This window comes from Protopterus annectens, chromosome 14.part0, assembly GCF_019279795.1.
Source record: "Protopterus annectens isolate FY-2018-M chromosome 14.part0, PAN1.0, whole genome shotgun sequence".
NCBI lineage: Eukaryota > Metazoa > Chordata > Ceratodontiformes > Protopteridae > Protopterus > Protopterus annectens.
The window spans coordinates 17,687,232-17,706,905 of NC_056748.1; the positions used below are offsets into that span (position 1 = coordinate 17,687,232).

Genomic DNA, 19,674 nt, shown 5'->3' on the forward strand with positions numbered 1-19,674 from the left:
GAAATTTTATACTAGGAAATAGAATTTAGAAATCAATTTGGAACATCCAGGAAAGAACAAGCTAGTGTGTTCAAATGTTCATACTATACCTAAGAAAAAGAGTACATACAATCCCCCTTTACAACCCCTAGTTGAAACTTATGAGAAACTTGTGATGGACGATATTTATAATGTATTCAAATACCACAGGAGTATGAATAAATGGAATTTAACCAAGGGTGAATATGATTTGTTGAATGATTTGAGGAGAGACAGGAATATACGCATTATGGTTCCTGATAAAGGGGGCGGCATTGTTTTATTTCGTAGTATGGATTATTCAAATGAGATGTTGAATCTATTATCTGAGGATAGTACCTACATAGGAACCTCTATAAATCAGATAAATATAGCATATTCTAGGACAGATTGTTATTTGGAAGAATATTTGTTGGATGGTAGAATTGACAGGGAAATGTATGATTTTCTCTACAGAAAAGACCCAGTGGTACCCGTTTTCTTTGGTATTCCAAAGCTGCATAAAAACATAAATAAACCACCCTTTAGACCCATTGTAGCAGCAAGGAGGTCGAAAATTCATCCATTAACAGTATTTATAGATTCCTGTGTACAACACGTAGTTAATAAGATTCCACATCTTTTAAAGGATTCTTGGGAATTCTTGTAATGTCAAACAAGAATTATATAATGAAGATACTATATTTCTAACAATAGATGTAAAGGATCTTTTTACCAGTGTTCAAGGTGGAAGGTTTGTTATTATTTGAAGAGGTTCTTTTTCAATATTCAGAGTTGGAGAATGACATGGTCAAATTGATTTGTGAACTTATGGGTATAGTTTTGGATAATAATTTTCTTTGGTTTGAGGGGGAATACTATCAGCAGATAAAGGGTGTCCGAATGGGAGCAACATGTTCACCCGTATATACAGAGATAGTTCAGCGAGCGCATAGCGAAGGTCGCTGAAGAAAACATTCCCGACCCAGTCTTGGTCGGGGAGCCCTCTGGCTTCAACAAGCCACGTAGGATTAGTTTATTCCTACATTCCTGCAGGACTCTCTGGCTGAAGGAGTGACAAATAGCACAGGAGTCCTGCAGGTGTAGAGGCCCCAGGCAGTACACAAAAGAAGTGTGACAGTCTGTCAGAGACATCTTCTGACAGCACGAGTCACACTTCTTGAAGCCTGAGACCTTTACTTCTTTGGACATGGTATGCCAAACACAAAAAACACACAAACACAATCCAGTCACACAGTTAGCTAATGAAAGGGGGAAAACTGATTAACACACCCACACTTCCTGACAGAAGATAATGGAAGGGAGGTTTAAGGCCTGAAGGGAGGAAAAAAACTATCCCTAATACAAAGGAGAAAGGGAATATAGGGCAAGACAGATAGGTACTAGCTAACACTGACTCTTAAAGAAAGAGAAATAAGGAAATTGGAAATTTTTTGACTGACTTTAGTACAAAAAATACTAAAACTCTACCTGAGCTGGTAAAAGGAGACCTCTTCGCGAAGCGGCAAACGAGATCTGGGGAGTCACGCCTTGCATCATGGGATATAGGGTTGCCTCGAGCTGGTAAAATTAGCTCTCGAGCTTAGCAAGTGCCGAGTCGGAGCCGAGGATCGGCTCCGAACCCATCCAGCAAGAATGAAGGCGAGTTTGACAACTTAACATCCACCCTTTAGACCCATTGTAGCAGCAAGGGGGTCGAAAATTCATCCATTAACAGTATTTATAGATTCCTGTGTACAACATGTAGTTAATAAGATTCCACATCTTTTAAAGGATTCTTGGGAATTCTTGGAGTGTCCTTCTCAGTATGGAGAACATCGATGTCTGTGCTGTAACTGAAACCTGGTTCAAGGCTCCTGAGAGCACCCCGGCACTATTAGGTTTTACCTCATATCATGCGTTCCGGCCCCAAAACCCGGACCACACCACAAAAGGAGGGGGTGTATCCATATTCATAAAGGATACCCACACCTCCAGGTTGGTGGCGACGCACGAAGCTTCGGAAACCATCCAGGTGCAACTAACCATAGGCAAAACTGCTCTACAAATTGTAGCATGCTACACGCCACCCTCTCAAACTCAGGAACCCCACACAGCCTTCCTAAAGACACTGGAGGGTATAAATGTATCTCCAAACACCATCATATTGGGTGACTTCAACTACCCGAATATAGACTGGGAACATTACTGAAGCCCTAACTTTCTAGCCCAACGGTTCCTGGAGTTCATAAATTCAAATGCCATGGAACAGCTAGTCACTGTTCCCACGAGAGGAGAAAATATACTAGATCTCATTATCACAAACATGGGGACAAAATGCTCCACACCGGAAGTATATCCCTCATTGGTGAGATCTGATCATAAACTAATCTCACTGGAAATGCACATCCCGCCCCCACCCCAAACAAAAAAGACCACAGTGAAGAACTTCTCTAAAGCAAACTTCACACTACTCAAGACTGGTGCGGTATCCTTCAAGGCCCCTGGGCCAGTGGAAAAGTACAGTTTTGTACCTACCATAAATGTAGATGTTCGAAGATCCACATTGCTGCAGTCCTAACACTTGGGTAGTCCGCTGTCCTCGGTCGGCCCGAATATCAAAGTATAAGGCTGACGTCGGTCAAGGCGCATTTGACTGACATCAGGACGTCAGGGTACAAATGCGCATGACCGACGTCATATCCTCAGTCTTTTCTTGCCCCAGATGTCAGAAGACCCTAAGAATAAAGGTCAAAAACCAAAAGACAGCAAACCAACAACCAACCATCCTAGCACTAAAAATATGTACAATATATACAATAGACAATATACACCCAGTTGACCACCCAACCCACACAACCGCCTCTAACAACAGAGGGGAAGGAGGGAGGGTAAATTGGACTGCAGCAATGTGGATCTTCGAACATCTACATTTATGGTAGGTACAAAACTGTACTATGTTCTTCATCTCACATTGCTGCAGTCCTAACACTTGGGTAGAATCCCAAAGCAGAGGAAAGGGAGGATGGCCAAATTATAAGGAAGCAGGAGCTGCTAAAATGCCCTGCAAAACAGCAGTGGCAAAACCAGCCCTGGATTTAGAGTAAAGTGGCAGGTGATAATGCCTGGAAAAAGTATGCACTGAACTCCAAGTAGCTGCCTCCAAAATATCCTTAGTTGCCACCCCTCTCAAAAAAGCTGTTGAAGTGGCAGTAGCCCTAGTGGAATGAGGCCTAATCCCAGCTGGAACTTCCTTGCCATGATGGGAATAACAGAAAGCAATGCAAAACCCAATCCACTTAGAAATAGTTTGTTTTGACACAGGCTTGCCCTGAGAACTCAAAGCAAAAGAAACAAATAACTGCTGAGACTGCCTGAACCCTTTAGTTCTGTCCAAATAATAACACAACTGCCTGTGTACATCTAAAGTGTGCAAAATCTTTTCCCCTTTATTTTGGGGATTTGCATAAAAGGTAGGCAAATGAATAGTTTGGTTTAAAGCCACACTAGAAACCACTTTAGGCATAAAGGAAGGATTAGTACGTAAAGATACCCTATCCTTATGGAAAATTAAGAAAGGCTCAACTGCCATAAGGGCCTGCAACTCAGAAACCCTTCTTGCAGAGGTAATAGCCAACAAAAAAGCAGTCTTCCATGATAAAAACTTTAATTCAGCCATAGCTGCAGGCTCAAAAGGTTGTAGAGTGAGTTTCTCCAACACAAAATTGAGATCCCAAGCAGGAGTAGGAGCTCTTCGTGGAGGTCTTATATTCTTTGCCCCTCTAAGAAATTGCATGAACAAAGGATGAGAAAACAATGGTGGGTCACAATCATAGTGAGCCGAAATTGCTGCAGCATGAACTTTAATAGAAGAGAAGGACAAACCTTTGTCCAGTAACTCAGTAAGATATTGAAGAGCCACACTTAAATTAGGCCCAGAAACATCAAAATCCTTTGCTGCACTCCAAAATAAAAATCTCTTCCATTTGTCTGCGTACACTTTCCTTGTACTAGGCCTTCTGGCTTCCAAAATAACATTCAAAACTTGTTGCGGAAGTGGAGGCCCACAATGGTTCAAAACAGAATATGCCAGGCTGTTAGGTGCAGAGAGTGAAGCTTGACATTGAGCAAATGACTGTCCTCCTGAGACAACAGGTGTGGAATCAAGGCAAAGGCCATGGAGGCTTCCTACCAGGCTCCTCAGTAATGGGTACCAATGCTGTCGAGGCCAATCTGGAGCTATCAAAATCATCCTTGGCTTGTCTTGTCTGGCCTTTAGTAGTACCTTTGGGAGGAGAGGCAGAGGCGGAAAGGCATACACATGAAGATTGCTCCAATTGAAAGAAAGAGCATCCACTTTCCAAGCTGTGGGATGAAACCTTTTGTGCAAAACTTTGGCAGCTGGTGGTTTAGTGGGGAAGCGAACAGATCTATGTCTGGAGTTCCCCATGACACTGTCAATTTCGAAATACATGAGGATCCAATTTCCACTGTGGGGATCCATAATTTGTCTGCTCAACACATCTGCTAAGGAGTTCTGTGCTCCCGGCAGAAACCTTGCCTGAAGATTGAGCTGTAAACTGAGAGCAGTCTCCCACAAAATCATTGCTTGCCTGCATAGAGGATAAGAATGTGTTCCGCCTTGCTTGTTGATGTACCACATGACAGTTGTGTTGTCTGTTAGAATCAAAACCTGCCCTGGAAGAAGTAAATCCTTGAAGGCTATTAATGCAAACTGGACTGCTAACATCTCTTTCAAGTTGATATGTAGATGTTGTAGTCTGGCAGGCCACTTGTCTTGTATCCACTTTCCATTCAGATGAGCTCCCCAAGCTTTGTCTGAGGCATCTGTCGTTAGAATCTGACTCGCCTCTGGCCGGGTCACAGAGAGTCCCTTGTTTAGGTGACATTCCTGAGCCCACCACAAAAATTCCTTTTGAATGCAAGGTATTATTTGAATGACAGTGTCCAAATCCTGGCAGTGCTGTGTCCATACATTTTTGAGATACCATTGTAGCTTCCTCATATGCAGTTTGGCATTGGGAAGCACCAGAATACAAGATGCCATGTACCCTAAGGCTTGAAGGACTGTCCTTGCAGTCAGCCCGGACTGATGAGACAACTGATGAAAGTAAAGGGAAAGATTCTTCTGTTTGTCCGGGGTCAAAAAGGCCATCTGGGATGCTGTATTCAGTCTCACACCCAGAAAGCAAATGTCTTGAGAGGGTACTAGACTGGACTTTATTTCGTTCACAGAATACCCCAGGCATCTTAGCACTGCTATCACATAACCCAAATGATGAAGAAGCTCGTCCCTTTCTTGAGCCAGAATCAGGCAATCGTCCAAATATGGATAAATCTGTATTCCTTTTAACCTGAGGAAAGCTATCACTGGAGCCAGAACCTTCGTGAACACTCTGGGCGCAGTAGATAAGCCAAAGGGCAATGCAGAGAACTGATAATGCGAAGTCCCAGCTCGAAAACGCAGATACTTCCTGCAACTGAGCCTGATAGGAACATGAAGATAAGCCTCCTTGAGATCTAAAGTTACCATCCAATGATCTTTGCCCAGCAGAGGTAAAAGCTGCTGTAACGTCAACATTTTGAACTTGGGAATGTCCAGATAAGTGTTGAGGATAGATAAGTCCAAAATTGGTCTCCACGTGTTCCCTTTCTTTGGTACTAGGAAAAGGTGAGAATAAAATCCTAGGCCCACTTCTGGCATAGGGACCGGCTGAATTGCCCCTATTTGGAGTAACAGAGAAATTTGCTTGCGAGCCTCTATTCTTTGTGGAGGAGGAATGTCTGGCATGCCTTTGAAAGGAGGCAAGGTATGGAAATAAAACCGGTAACCGTGGTGTATGATATCCAATACCCATCTGTCTTGGGTAATTAAACTCCAATTTTCTTTGAAAAGTGCCAACCTTCCTCCCAAAGGTGCTGCCAGACGAGAAGGCTCTGGCAGCTGAAAAGGTAGGTCATTGGGTCTGTTTACGAAAGGACTGACCCCTGCCCTCACCTGAAGACTGTGCAGGAGAACTCCCTGTTCTAGGCCTGAAAGAGCCCTGAGCTCTGCCCCTGCCACGTCTAGATCTACCCCTAGACTGGGAATCATAGGAAGGATACATCCACCCCTTAGTAGGCCAATTTCTACTAAACTTTGGAGGCTGAACCTGCAAAAAATCTTTAACAGTCTGCATAGACTTAGCCTTGTCTTCCATTTTCTTTAAGACTGTCTCAACAGGAGAACCAAACAACACATCAGATTGTAAAGGAGCATCTAAAATCCGTGATTTAACATGGTCAGATAAATTCTGATCCCTCAGCCAGGCGTGCCTGCGAAGAACTGACCCAGTGGCAGCCACCCTAGACGAGGCCTGTACAGCATCAAAACCACATTGCAAAAAAGAAGTTATGTCCTTACCATAACGTTCCATGTGGAGTGTTCATCTCGCCTTGGTTATTACACATGGGTTCGGAGCCGATCCTCGGCTCCGTGCCGGCCGACTGCAAGCTCTGCATCGAGAAGAAGCTCGAGGACATCTAATACCCACAATCCCCCTCTGCCTTTACCTCAGATCTAGTTTGCAACCAAACCAGACATAAAAGCACACATGCCAAACTATATACATAAAAGTACATATATACAAACATACCAAGGGTATGATAGTAACACTAATACTGCAACAGCAGAAGGAGAATACTCCAGACCAGGCACCAAATCGAACGTTCTTCCTAAGGGTGGGAGTGTAATAACCAAGGCGAGATGAACACTCCACATGGAGCGTTATGGTAAGGACATAACTTCTTTATGTGAGAGTGTTCAATCTCGCCTTTGTTCTTACACATGGGTAGCGTCCCTAGCTCCATGATCCTGAGGAACTCAAGGAGAACGTTCTTGAGCACAGTGGAACCAAAGGTTGCCCTATCCCTAGAAACCCTGTCCACTTTGTAATGAGAGATAAATGTATGTGGTTTAGCCCAAGTAGCAGCCGCACAAATAGTGTCTAGTGGTAAGCGAGCTGCGTGAGCCAAAGATGTAGAAACTGATCTGGTGGAATGTCCTTTGGGTTTTGCTGATCATGTTTGATCAGAGGCCTCATAAACATATGTGATACAGTCAGTTAGCCATTTAGAAAGAGTTCGTTTCGTAACTGCAAGACCCTTTCTGCTGTCAGCAAAAGCTACAAATAGTTGATCAGATTTCCTGTGATCTTTTGTTCTATCCAAATAAAATCTGAGTTGTCTATGGACGTCCAGTTTGTGCAACATATACTCCAATTTATTAGAGTGGTTCTTAAAGAAGGTGGGTAATTCAATGGACTGATTAATATTACTAGAAGAACAAACTTTGGGGAGAAAGGATGGATTAGTGCGTAGGGATACTCTGTCAGAATGAAATATTAAATAAGGATGTTTGACAGAAAGGGCCTGAAGCTCAGACACTCGCCTAGCAGATGTAATGGCCACTAGAAATAAAGTTTTCCATGACAAAAATTTCAATGTGCAACTTGAGGCTGGTTCAAAGGGTGGCAACATCAATTTAGAGAGCAACAAGTTCAAATTCCACGGTGATGTCGGACTTCTGACTGGTGGTCTGATATGAAAAGAACCTTTTAAAAAGGCTTTACAAAGTCTGTGAGCCATAATAGGCACCACATTCCTCTACATGATAGTTAGAAATGGCAGCTAACTGTACTCTTAAAGTAGCCGGGGAAGCTCCTTCATGAAACAGTTCAGTCAAGAACTCTAAAACCTTGTTTAACGGAGCTATAACAGGGTCCAAATGATGTGACTACCAAAAAGACAAAAGCGTTTCCACTTACTGGTGTAAGTCTTTGTAGTGGAAACTTTATGAGAAGCTACTAAAATATCTTGAACCGCCCGATGTAAGGGGAACCGACCTGGCTAGAAAGGGAAGCGGAGCCAAGCTGCTAGATGGAGAGATTCTAGAGATGGGTGAGGAACTCCTGACGAGTGAGTCAGTAGATCTGGCTCTGGGTCCAGCATCCAAGGTCCCGAATGCGTGATGCAATAGAAAGGGGAACCAAATTTGACGAGGCCAGAACGGAGCAATCAGAATAATAGTCCTCTGAAGGTTGTTGGCTTTCTGTAGAAACTTTGCAATCAGGGGAAATGGAGGAAAAGCATATAGGAGACCCGGGGGCCAATCGTGCACCAGCGTCCCTGGGGACTTCCCCTGGAGGGTAATAGGGCAAAGTAGCTCCTGCATTTGGCGTTCATTGGAGACGCAAACAGATCGCAGGTAGGCTGGCCCCATTTGCGAAAAATCCTTTTCGCAACTGACTTTGAGGGACCACTCGTGAGGCAATAGTATTGCCCTGCTCAGCCTGTCGGCTATGACGTTGGATGACCCCGGGATGTGCGTTGCGATCAGAAAGCGACCGGTGGACTCTGCCCATTGCCAAATTCTCATGGCCTCTCTGCATAGTTGGTAAGACCTGGTTCCCCCTTGCTTGTTTATGTACCAGACTACGGACATGTTGTCTGTCTGAACTGCAATGGTCCCTGGAGGAAGAAGGGGAGCAAAGTGTTGCAACGCCAGAAACACTGCCCTCAACTCCAGAACATTGATGTGCAGATTGTACTCCAGATTGGTCCATTCGCCTTGGACTGTCTGTCCCTGAAAGATGCCCCCCCACCCTATCAGGGAAGCATCCGTGGTTATCGTCGCTGACGGTGCGGGTAGCACAAATGGTCTTCCGCTGGATAGGTTGCAAGTCTGTAACCACCACATTAGGTGTGATTTGCATGTTTTCGTTATCAATATTTCGTGAGTCAGTGGAAGTTGTTGGAATGACCATTGTGCAAACAGGAGCCATTGTAGCACTCTCATGTGCAGTCTTCCCAAAGGTATCGCAATGAGAGAAGCTGCCATGAGACCCAAGACTTTCAGAACAATTTTTGCCGGGGACTTTCTGGACGACAGCAGAAGAGAAATGTTGACTTGAAGTGCTACTATTCTTTCTGTAGGAAGTTTTAGAACTAAATGGTGCGTATCTAATTCCGCTCCTATGAATAAGATATGCTGTGATGGCTGTAGTAAAGATTTTTCGAAATTTACTGAAATTCCAAGGTGTGTACAAAGTTGTAGGGTGTAATCCCTGGCTTGTATCAGTTGACGCCTGGTGGTGGCAGACAGGAGCCAGTCGTCCAGATACGGAAACACCTGGAATCCTAGGCGCCTCAGATGAGACGCTACCACTGCCATGCATTTGGTGAAGACCCTGGGGGCTGTAGTCAGACCAAAGGGCAGGGCTCGAAACTGATAGTGACTGGCTCCCAGCCGAAGCGCAAATGATCCCTGGACGCCCTGGCCATTTTATGTGGTAGTATCGTCCTTCAGATCTATCGAGCACATCCAGTCGTCCTTCTGTAAGAATGGAAGGATCGATTGAAGCGTGACCATTCGGAACTTTTCCTTCTTGACAAAGGTGTTGAGATGGCTTAGGTCCAGAATCGGCCTCCAGTCCCCTGTTTTCTTTGGAACTAAAAAGAACATTGAGTAAGTTCCGAATCCTATTTGGTCCGCTGGGACTGGTTGGATGACTCTTTTTTCTAGCAGCTTTGAAATTTCTGTAGCTGCTGGGTCTCGCAGATGGGGTGGTACATCTGGGAGTTCTCTTTGGAATGGGTGTAGATAGAAATGGGATTTTGTAACCTCTGGTAACAACGCTTTTTACCCAATTGTCTGAAGAAAGGTTTTGCCAGGCCTGAGGGTATAAAGCGACCCGACTGCCTCCAGAGCAGGACAGTCGGGCCTCCTCTCAGGAGTGCTGAAAAGGTTTGCCAGGAGGTTATCCCTGTCACCTTGGTTTTGCAGACCCTCTGCCGCCAGGCGGCGTCTTCCACCTCTGCCCCCCTCTGCCTCTAGAGGGGCATCACCCTGTGTGTTTGGGAAAGATCCTTGGGTTTTGAAACCACATTTTCCCACCACGTTGCCCTTTGGGGTACGGTCTGGAAGGTGGAAAACGGACTCGACAGCAGACAGAGTCTTTCCCTCCTGTTCACACCGGTAAGGGTCTCCTTTACTTTAGGGCCAAAAGTGTGGCTCCATCAAATGGGGCATTAGTAAAGGAAGACTTGAAGGCTTCCGCAAACGAACATAAGCGCATCCAGGATTGCCTACGAAGAGCAATCGCTGAAGCCGCTGCCCTACTCGATCCCTCGGCTGCGTATGATATCAGCCTCATGGACGAGTTTACAATGGATGTAAGGGTGTTGAGATGTGCTGTAACTTTCTCTGAAACAACAGCATCTGTAGTACCCTGGAGGGTATCTCCCAACTCTTTGACTAGATCCCTCTGTAAGCGTGTAAAATGAGTCAATCAGTTCAGGGAACGCATAGAGAAAGCCGCTGAACTGAAAATGCGCTTCCCGTATCTGTCCATGGTCCTAGAATCTTTGTTAGGCGGATGGACAGATGAGGAAGATTCCGACATCTCCTTTTCGTGGCGCTGCCACCACCATGGCGTCTACTGGAACTCCTTTGGTGAGGTAAGCCTTGTCCTGTGGTGCCGTAATGTACTTATTTGGCTTCCTAGGGACTGGTTCCACCGTGTCAGGTGTCCCACGCCTTGAGCAATCAACTCCATTAACTCATCGAAGGCGGAGTGACCCAGGAGGAGGAAGGGCGAGCACCAAATGCCTTCAGCAAAACTGACTCATCCTCAGAAGGGGAGGGATTGCCAGTCACCTCTCTGTTTTAGGATCTCCAAGATGTCAGAAAAGGAGACATCTTCTGAAGGTGACTTAGGGGACCCTTCTGACTCATCCAAGTCAGTATCGGATGTCAAAGATTCTTGTGGAGAATCCAAGTGTCTCCTCTTACACAATCGTTTCCTAGGGACTTCTTCGTGGGAACATCCGAAGAAGCCTCCGAGGAAGAGGGGGCACCCTCTAGGGGTGGCTGAGACACCGGTGCTCGACGCTTGGATGTAGCCGTGGGTGCAGAGGAGGATAACGGTCCTTTGTGGGGAGGAGAAGCTGTTCCTGCTGATGTGGTTGTCTGGGTAGACAACACCTTCCTCATGAGGTCGAAGGCCCCCGGGTCCCGAGTCGAGGTATCTCCCGGTTCCGAAGAAATGGGAAGAATCCCCGAAACAGGAACCGAAGGCACCGACCCAGAGAACGGAACCGAGTCGATCCGCGCCGAGGCTCCGAGAGGGAGTGTCGGAACCGAAACATCGGTCCGACTCTCGGTCCCGGAACCAAGGATGGATCTTCGGCCCCGAGACTCCAGTACTGGATCGGATGGAGTCGAGGTGAACGGTGCCGACCGAGAAAAAGACGGTTCTGGCACCGAGGGCTCCACAATCATCAGTTCAGCTTCTTCCGCTCCGAAGGCTGGACAGGTCTCGGAGGAGGAACAGATGGAGATAGTGGCAGGCCTTCAAGTCTCGACATCAACTGAGAGGAGACCGAGATAAGCTTGGATAAGGCCGTATGCTCCATCAATTTCTGCACCACACGGTCCACATCGGTGTCGGAGAGGAGCCTGGAAGAACGAGTCGAAGGGATCGAAGACGGAGCCGACCTCAACAGAGTCGGTGGAGGGAGCTCCGTCACCGGTTCCAAGACTCGAGGCTCGGAAACTGCCAACAGTTGAACACTCGGCCCCGAAGTCTGTGGAACCGGTGATCTAACTTTACCCGAAGAGCTCGGAGCCGATGACTTGGGCTCCGACGTCTTTGATTCCTTCGACGATTTGGATGCCTGGTCTGAAGCATCCAGAGCCTCCTGGAAAGAGGGTTTCAACAAACCTCTGTCCATCAGTTTCCTGCGCCTATCTGTGACCGACATCTTTTGGCCACACTGGCAACGTTTGAATCCAGATTTCATTTTCTCAGACATTTTGAAGTAAGAGAAAAAAGTCAAGTCCAGTAACAGTCAATCCAGAGAAAAAAGGGTCAAATCCGGTAGATATGTCAGTCCGTTTGTCAATCCAAGTAGGGGTGGTAGGCCCCGAAAAACTCTATACCAGTTAAAAGAAGTTAAACTAAGTTAACGGTACCGAGAATTTCTCTCTCTACACACACACCATACACTAAATACAATAACTAGTGTTTTTGAACAAGTTCTCTTGAAAATTTAACAAAAAGAAAGTTAAATCTTATCTGAAAACCCTCGAGCTAGCCTCCAGCGATGCGAATTCAGCAGGGGCAAACTAGATCGGAGGTAAAGGCAGAGGGGGATTGTGGGTATTAGATGTCCTCGAGCTTCTTCTCGATGCAGAGCTTGCAGTCGGCCGGCACGGAGCCGAGGATCGGCTCCGAACCCATGTGTAAGAACAAAGGCGAGATTGAACACTCTCACATGAATGCTTATTCACCTGTTCAGAAACATGTACTAAATCTTGCAACTCTTTATAATCAATACCTTCCGCCAGAGCATCAACCTTAGACTTCAATTGTGAAAGGAGATAGTTTTGGTATTTTAACATGTGAAACTGGCAATTCAAAGCCCTCATAGCTAGAGTGGAAGAAGTATAAACTTTCTTTCCCCATCTATCCAAAGCCTTGGCCTCTTTGTCTGAGGGAACGGATTCTTGACAACAGAAGCCTTAACACCTTTAGGCCCCTGACTAACAGTTTCTGGGTCTGCCCTAGGACTCTTAAAAGATACTTATGAGCTTCAGGCACCCTGTAATATCTATCCGGTTTAACAGGAGCAGGAGGCAAAGAATCAGGATTAAGAGAAGCCTCTGCAAAACATCTTCCACCACATCTAAAACAGGAGGTATAGCCAAAGGCCTATGCTGGGGTAAAACAAAAATTCTAAGCCTTTTCCTGGAATCAGAGAAGTCCTGACCTTCCCACTTAAAATGCTCCCTCATAGAATGAAGAGTTTCTGAAAAGAAAAATCCTCAGGAGGAGAAGCAGAAGTAGAATCATCCACATCAGAATCAGAATAAGGAGAATACTCCTGCAAGTCTTCAGTCAAGACTCTGAAACATCCAAGCCTGCTCAAAACTCCCAGGCTCAGGCTCCACCTAGGTCTCTTATCAGGAGGGGTAAAGAACCCTAATCAAAGAAATCAAATCTTCTGCCATTTTAAGCATATGCTTCTTGGGCACAGTTCCAGAAGAACTAGGGGTGACACCAACTGCAGCTGAACTTGGCCTGCCTCTGGGAGAAGCCTTGTAAACAGAAGGAGAGGGCCTAGCCACCCTAGGAAGGGAGGGAGTATAGTAACCTGAGAAGCCCCTTCAGCCTGACCTGCCTCCTGTGAGGCCACATCTTGCAATAATAAAGTCTCTCCTGGGAACCCAAAGAAACCTCCGGTGGAGCCACCGCTCCACCGACACCTCTAAAGAACCGCGTCCGGTACAGACGGTTCTTCTAGCCTAGGCTTAACTGCTTTGTCCTTGCGCTTCTTGAAGAAGCGGCCGGAGCATCCGACGGCATTTTATAATTGCACCGCTTCCCAAAGACTAACCTGGCACAATCCAACCTTCTCTTTATAGTGCGTTTATTGAATCTAGCACAAGAGCGACAGCCAACAACGTCGTGCTCAGGCCCTAAGCAAGGAATACACAAAGTATGATAATCTCTATGCGGTATCTGTTTCCCACAAGAAATGCAATTATTGACTTTTTCTGACATCCGTAAATCACTGAGGCAAGAAAAACTAAAATATTCCCCAACGGGGTACTTAGCCAACTTTGAACTCGGTCTGAAACTTCGAAATTGAAAAATCTCAGAACGCCAACCAGCACTTGCAATGCTGCTTCTGCATCGGACCATGCGGCAAAAAAGACTGAGGATATGACGTTGGTCATGCGCATTTGTACCCTGACGTCCTGATGTCAGTCAAATGCGCCTTGACCGACGTCAGCCTTATACTTTGATATTCGGGCCGACCGAGGACAGCGGACTACCCAAGTGTTAGGACTGCAGCAATGTGAGATGAAGAACATCCACAACCCAAGCTGCGGAAGCCCTTACAAATGCCTTCTATGAACACCTCCAGGACTGCATGGATCAGGCAATCCCAAATAAAACCAAGACTCTTTCCACAAAGGGCAAACGTCCAGTCTGGTGGACCCCAGCCATTAACAAACTTTACAATAAGAGGAGAAAGCTATTACATGATAGAACAAAATCCATAAAGGGGAAGTCACCCCTGATCATTATTAGTAAAAAAATACGAGCACTCATAAAATCAACTAAGGCCAATTTTGAGAGAAAAATTGCCATGGATTCAAAGGACAATCATAAGGCCTTTTCAGCTATGTTAGGAACCTGGGTGGAAACTCCCAGATATGCTCAGAATTAGTCCAAAATGATACAAAAAATCACTGAACCCACAGACATTGCCAACATACTGGCAGACAGGTTCAGTGCAAACTTCACCCCTCCCCCTAAAGGAGAGATAACTATCCCAGCGGAGTGTAGCCTCCCAGACATTTCAAATGCGCAGGTGAAAGCTGCTCTCTCTAAAGCTAAAAATACATCATCAATGGGACCGGATGGTGTCCCCGGCGGTGTGCTACACGAGCTAAATGAGGAATTAAACCTGCACATAAGGCAGCTGTTTAATCTCAGCCTTACCACAGGATACGTGCCCAAGGAGTGGCGTACGGCAACTGTGGTCCCACTCCACAAAGGCGGTGCCTCTACGGACCCTGGTAATTACCGCCCCATAAGCTTAACAAGTCTAGTCTGCAAAGCTATGGAGAAGATCATAATGGAGCTCATAAACAAAGATATAGGGGACTTGCAGACATTGGACCCGACCCAGTTTGCCGTCAAGGGCAGATCATGCCTTTTGAACTTGGTCGACTTCTTGAAACAGTCACCAAGGCCATTGATGAGGGAAAGGCAGTCCATACAGCCTACCTTGACCTTGCAAAGGCTTCGACACAATACCCACTGGTATTGTAGAAAAACTTACCAGCTTAAATGTAAACCTATATGTCACAAGATGGGTTGCAAACTGGCTTAAGGACAGAACCCACAGGGTTAGAGTTGCTGGCGCTATGTCAGACTCCAAGCCGGTCACAAGTGGTGTCCCACAGGGCTCGGTCCTTGGCCCCCTATTGCTCGGCATCTACTTCTCAGAAGTACAGGCCAACATGGGAGGTCTTTGGCTGACAAAGTTTGCAGACGACTGCAAACTGGGCACCATAGTGGAAAGTGCATCGGACACGGATATCCTTCAGAAGGGACTCACGGAAACAGATAGCTGGTGCCAGAGCCATGGCCTGAAGTTAAACGCCAAAAAATGTATAGTCATACCCTTCGGAAAAACAAGGTAACCCCAAGCTACCATATAGGTGGCAATCCACTAAGCACAGAAGAGGTTATCAGGGACCTGGGGACCCAGGTTGACAGTGGCCTTTCTTTGACACTCACGTTGCTAAAGTGGTTACAAAGACCTTCTACATTGCCCACCTGATCATGAAGGGATTCACATCCAGATCTAGTGAGGTCATTGTTCCTCTGTACTCTTCACTTATCAGACCAATGATAGAGTACAATGCCCCATTCGGGATGTATCTCACCTGACATCTGCAGCAATTGGAGAGACCCCAAAAGTTCCTCACCAAAAGGATAAAGGGACTCCAAAATCTGTCATATGCTGCCAGATTGAAGAAACTCCAGCTCTATTCAGTCGCATACCGTCTGCTCAGAGGTGACATGTGCCTGACATACAAGGCCATGTCCAACCTGGAATTAATGGACATGCTCCACCTCAAAAAATCCAAATCCACCAAAACCACTAGAGCAAGCGACTTAAACCTTAGCACGGATATAAATAGGATGTGCTGGAGGCATAGATTTATCACTCAGAGACTCCCTATGCTGTGGAATAAAATCCCGGTCCATGTGAGGCAGAGCACCTCGCTGGCTCTGTTCAAGAGAAATCTTGACCTGTGGATGGGAAATCGTAGGTTTACCCCGGGAATCATCTCTGTGTCACTGCTGAACAGAGGCACAACAAACTAATGGGTACAGTATTTTTTCATATAAGGGGTGGCGTAAGCCACAAAACTTTGGGCTAGGCTTATAAATGCCTTAGGGCAGATAGCCTAGTATAAACCTATGAACCTAAGAATTATATAATGAAGATACTATATTTCTAACAATAGATGTAAAGGATCTTTTTACCAGTGTTCAAGGTGGAAGGTTTGTTATTATTTGAAGAGGTTCTTTTTCAATATTCAGAGTTGGAGAATGACATTGTCAAATTGATTTGTGAACTTATGGGTATAGTTTTGGATAATAATTTTCTTTGGTTCGAGGGGGAATACTATCAGCAGATAAAGGGTGTCCCGATGGGAGCAACATGTTCACCCGTATATTCCAATTTAGTTCTACTGGGCTGGGAAAATCAACAAGTCATGCAAAGTTTGTTTTGGAAAAATATTAGATTACATCTTAGATACCTGGACGATATTTTTATTTTTGGGGGGGGGGGGGGGGTCCTGGAAAATGAAATTCCAAAATTTACAGATTTAAATTCTAGTACTGATTTTTTGAGTTTCACTTTTCAGTATGATAGGCAAGCCATTAGTTTTTTGGACACATATATATCTAAGGAAGAGGGAAAATTTAAATCACAGATATATAGAAAAAGGACTTTTTGCAATGCTTATCTACATTTTGAGAGTGATCATCCTTTAGGACAAAAGATCAGTATTGTCAAAGGACAAGCTATTAGGGTAGCACGGATGACATCCAACAAGGATGATTTGACAAGTGAATTTCAGGTTATTTCCAACATGTTTCTTGAGAGAGGCTATCCATCACAGATGTTGGATAGCATTCTCCAAGAAATATATAATGAGTGGGGGAATAAATACAAACCCCTACTTGGTACCCCTCCAGAAATAGTAATTGATAGCACTATTAAATGTGACAAAGATACGTCCAAAGATTTTAGAAAAGCTTGTGCTCTACAGTATAATACCAAAACTACTATGATTAGGCAGGCTTTTGAAAGAAATTGGAGTATATTTAGAACAAATGAAGAGATTTTCAATAAGGTGGGTAATAAACCCAGATTCATTAATAAAGTGGGATACAATGTCAAACAGTTGTTGGAATATAGGATGAATAATGCCACCCCCGTTACACAAGGGACTAGGCAGTATGGTATGTGTCCTTATTGTCCATATATTAGTAAGGAATCTAGTTTGGTTTTGGACAATAACATGAAAAGTAAGACATACTTTAAGAAAGGTAATTGTAATACCAGGGGAGTAGTGTATTTAGCTAGGTGTCACACTAGCGGACATTTTTATGTAGGTAAGAGACTAAGTAAGGTTAAAAAACAGAATATATGAACATCTAAATGATATAAAAAATCCACTAATGCTCTATTCTATATAGGCATGCAGCAGTTTGTGATAATTTTGAAAAATGTGTTTTTGGTATTCTGGATGTTGTACAGGTAAATCCGAGAGGGGGTGATTGGAAAAACACCCTAAAAAAGAAAAAAAGCCAGTGGCAATTTAGACTGGCTGCAATGTTTACACCAGGTTTAAATGATCATGTCTCTTTGGCACCTATGTTATTAGAAAGAGCTAACAGAATATGAAGTATTATATTTAATATTTTTTCATTTTTTATCAAGTTATATTTTTTATCAAGTGTTATTATATTATATATGAAATGTTATCTAAAATGTGGCATTTATTTGATAGGCGTTGGTTAGGCATATTATACATGACACAATATTTTTATATATACACATGTATAATTATATATATATTTTTTTTACTTATGGGTTTAGCTGTTTTAAAATGTTTATTGTTTATTATTGAGTTAGTATTTTATATCTAGTTTATATTTTGTTTAATTTAACAATGTATTTATCAAGTTTTGACCCGATGGGCTATTTATAAGAATTTGTACATATATATATATATATATATATATACACACACACTTTTTTCTCATTACAGTATAATATATGTGCTTTGCTTTGGTTGGGTATATATACCTTTAAATTTATGATTGATTACTGACGTCAAGATTTTAAACAAGTATTTAAATGCCATTGATTGAGTTTTTTTTGTTTCTGAGGAAGTCTCACTTTTTGAGATGAAAGTGCTCAAAAGGTTTATTAAAAGTTTTCTGTATATGGTTGACGTGCCTCAGATTGTCCATACAGATTTCGGCGTTTATTAGTTTTATTTATAGTTCTAGTTTGTTTTTTGTTTTGGATCTTTATATTATGAATTTCCAAATGCTAACAGAATAAAGAAAAAAAATCAAGTTAGCCCTTGAAGGTTTAAAAAAAAGAGAAAAGAAGAGACATTTAACCTTTAAAGAATAACCCCACAAAAGGAAATGTGGTGGTGGTGGTGGTGGGGGGGGGGGATACACCAAAGTAGCTAAATTAATCAACTCTTAAAAAAAAAAAAAAAAATGAACAACATACACATGTAAAATTATTGCAACATATTAAAACCATATCACACTAAATAATGCACACACAGTTAAGACACAAGGAAAATCAATACCTACCTGAAAAGTACAGGCTCGCATTTAAAGAAAAGCTACAACTTCCAAGTACAGAGTGTCTGTAATATTATCATGCTCTAGAGTGCTAAATGAAAGTTGTGTACAAACCATTATGACAGATGTATAAGGAGCAGCACTACTTCTCATTTTCAGCAACAGAAAGTAAAAGTTGATGTCAAGCTGTGAGCTTGACATTTTCAGAACTTTAATACTCCACTTGACTTTAATATCATTAAACTAACTCATGCTTTTGGAGAACATTTTTTTAAACAAATAATACAAGAAACAAAAGACCAACCTCCATGGAGAGAAGACCAGAAATGTCTTCTGGTATCTTTGTCAGCTGATTTGTGGCTAGATTCAGTTCTACCATGCTTGTCCAGGTTCCAAAATCCAGTGGAAGTGAAGTTAGCTGATTGTCCTGAGAAGTGCAAAATATAGTTTATGAAAATAGGTAAGCCTTGGGGAAAAGCTTTAGTGTTTACATAATCTACCATACTGGAAAACAAATTTAAAATGTCAATGACCTATTCAGTTTGCCAATCCAAATAGCTTTAACACTATAATTCAAGGTATGCAATACTTAAACTACTCAAATGTGTACAAATTAACAGAAAACATGCAAGCAAAAGGCTAATGTGTCTTGCCTTATGCAGCAGTTTTTCCAGAACCCCAAATTTTCCACCTATACTACTACTCCTTAAATCCCTTTGTGGAACTATACTCTGTTAATGTGCCTGCTACTTTGACAAATCATTCCAAGTAGGCAGCAGCCTTTCAAGATCAGGGGTCTACCTGTGCATATGGACAGACAGGTTTAAGAACGAGCCAAAGCTCTTCAGGAAGAGAATAAAAAGGACTGGTCAGACCTTCCAACCTGGTGGGAGGATGAAAAAAGTAGTTGTGTACCTACCAAAAATGTAGATGTTCATAGGTTCATAGGTTCATACTAGGCTATCTGCCCAAGGGCATTTATAAGCCTAGCCCATAGTTATGTGGCTTTCGCCACCCCTTTAGTTTGAATAAAAACTATGCCTATCATTTTGCTGTGCCTCTGTCAAGCAGTGACGCTGAAGTAATCCCTGGGGTATATCTGCAATCTCCCATCCATTGGTCAAGATTCCTCTTGAACAAGACCAGAGAGGTGCTCTGCCTCACATGTACCGGGATTTTGTTCCACAGC

General features: G+C 43.7%; 1 protein-coding gene across 1 annotated transcript in view; it reads right to left on the bottom strand.

Moving 5' to 3' along the window:
• The window catches only part of SHOC2 (SHOC2 leucine rich repeat scaffold protein), a gene marked incomplete in the record, with an annotated part of 832,478 nt that overhangs the window by 490,854 nt on the left and 321,950 nt on the right, over positions 1 to 19,674 (bottom strand). The window contains 1 exon segment of the mRNA XM_044055718.1: positions 18,790 to 18,912. Within this exon segment, the coding sequence (XP_043911653.1) occupies positions 18,790 to 18,912 (123 nt within the window).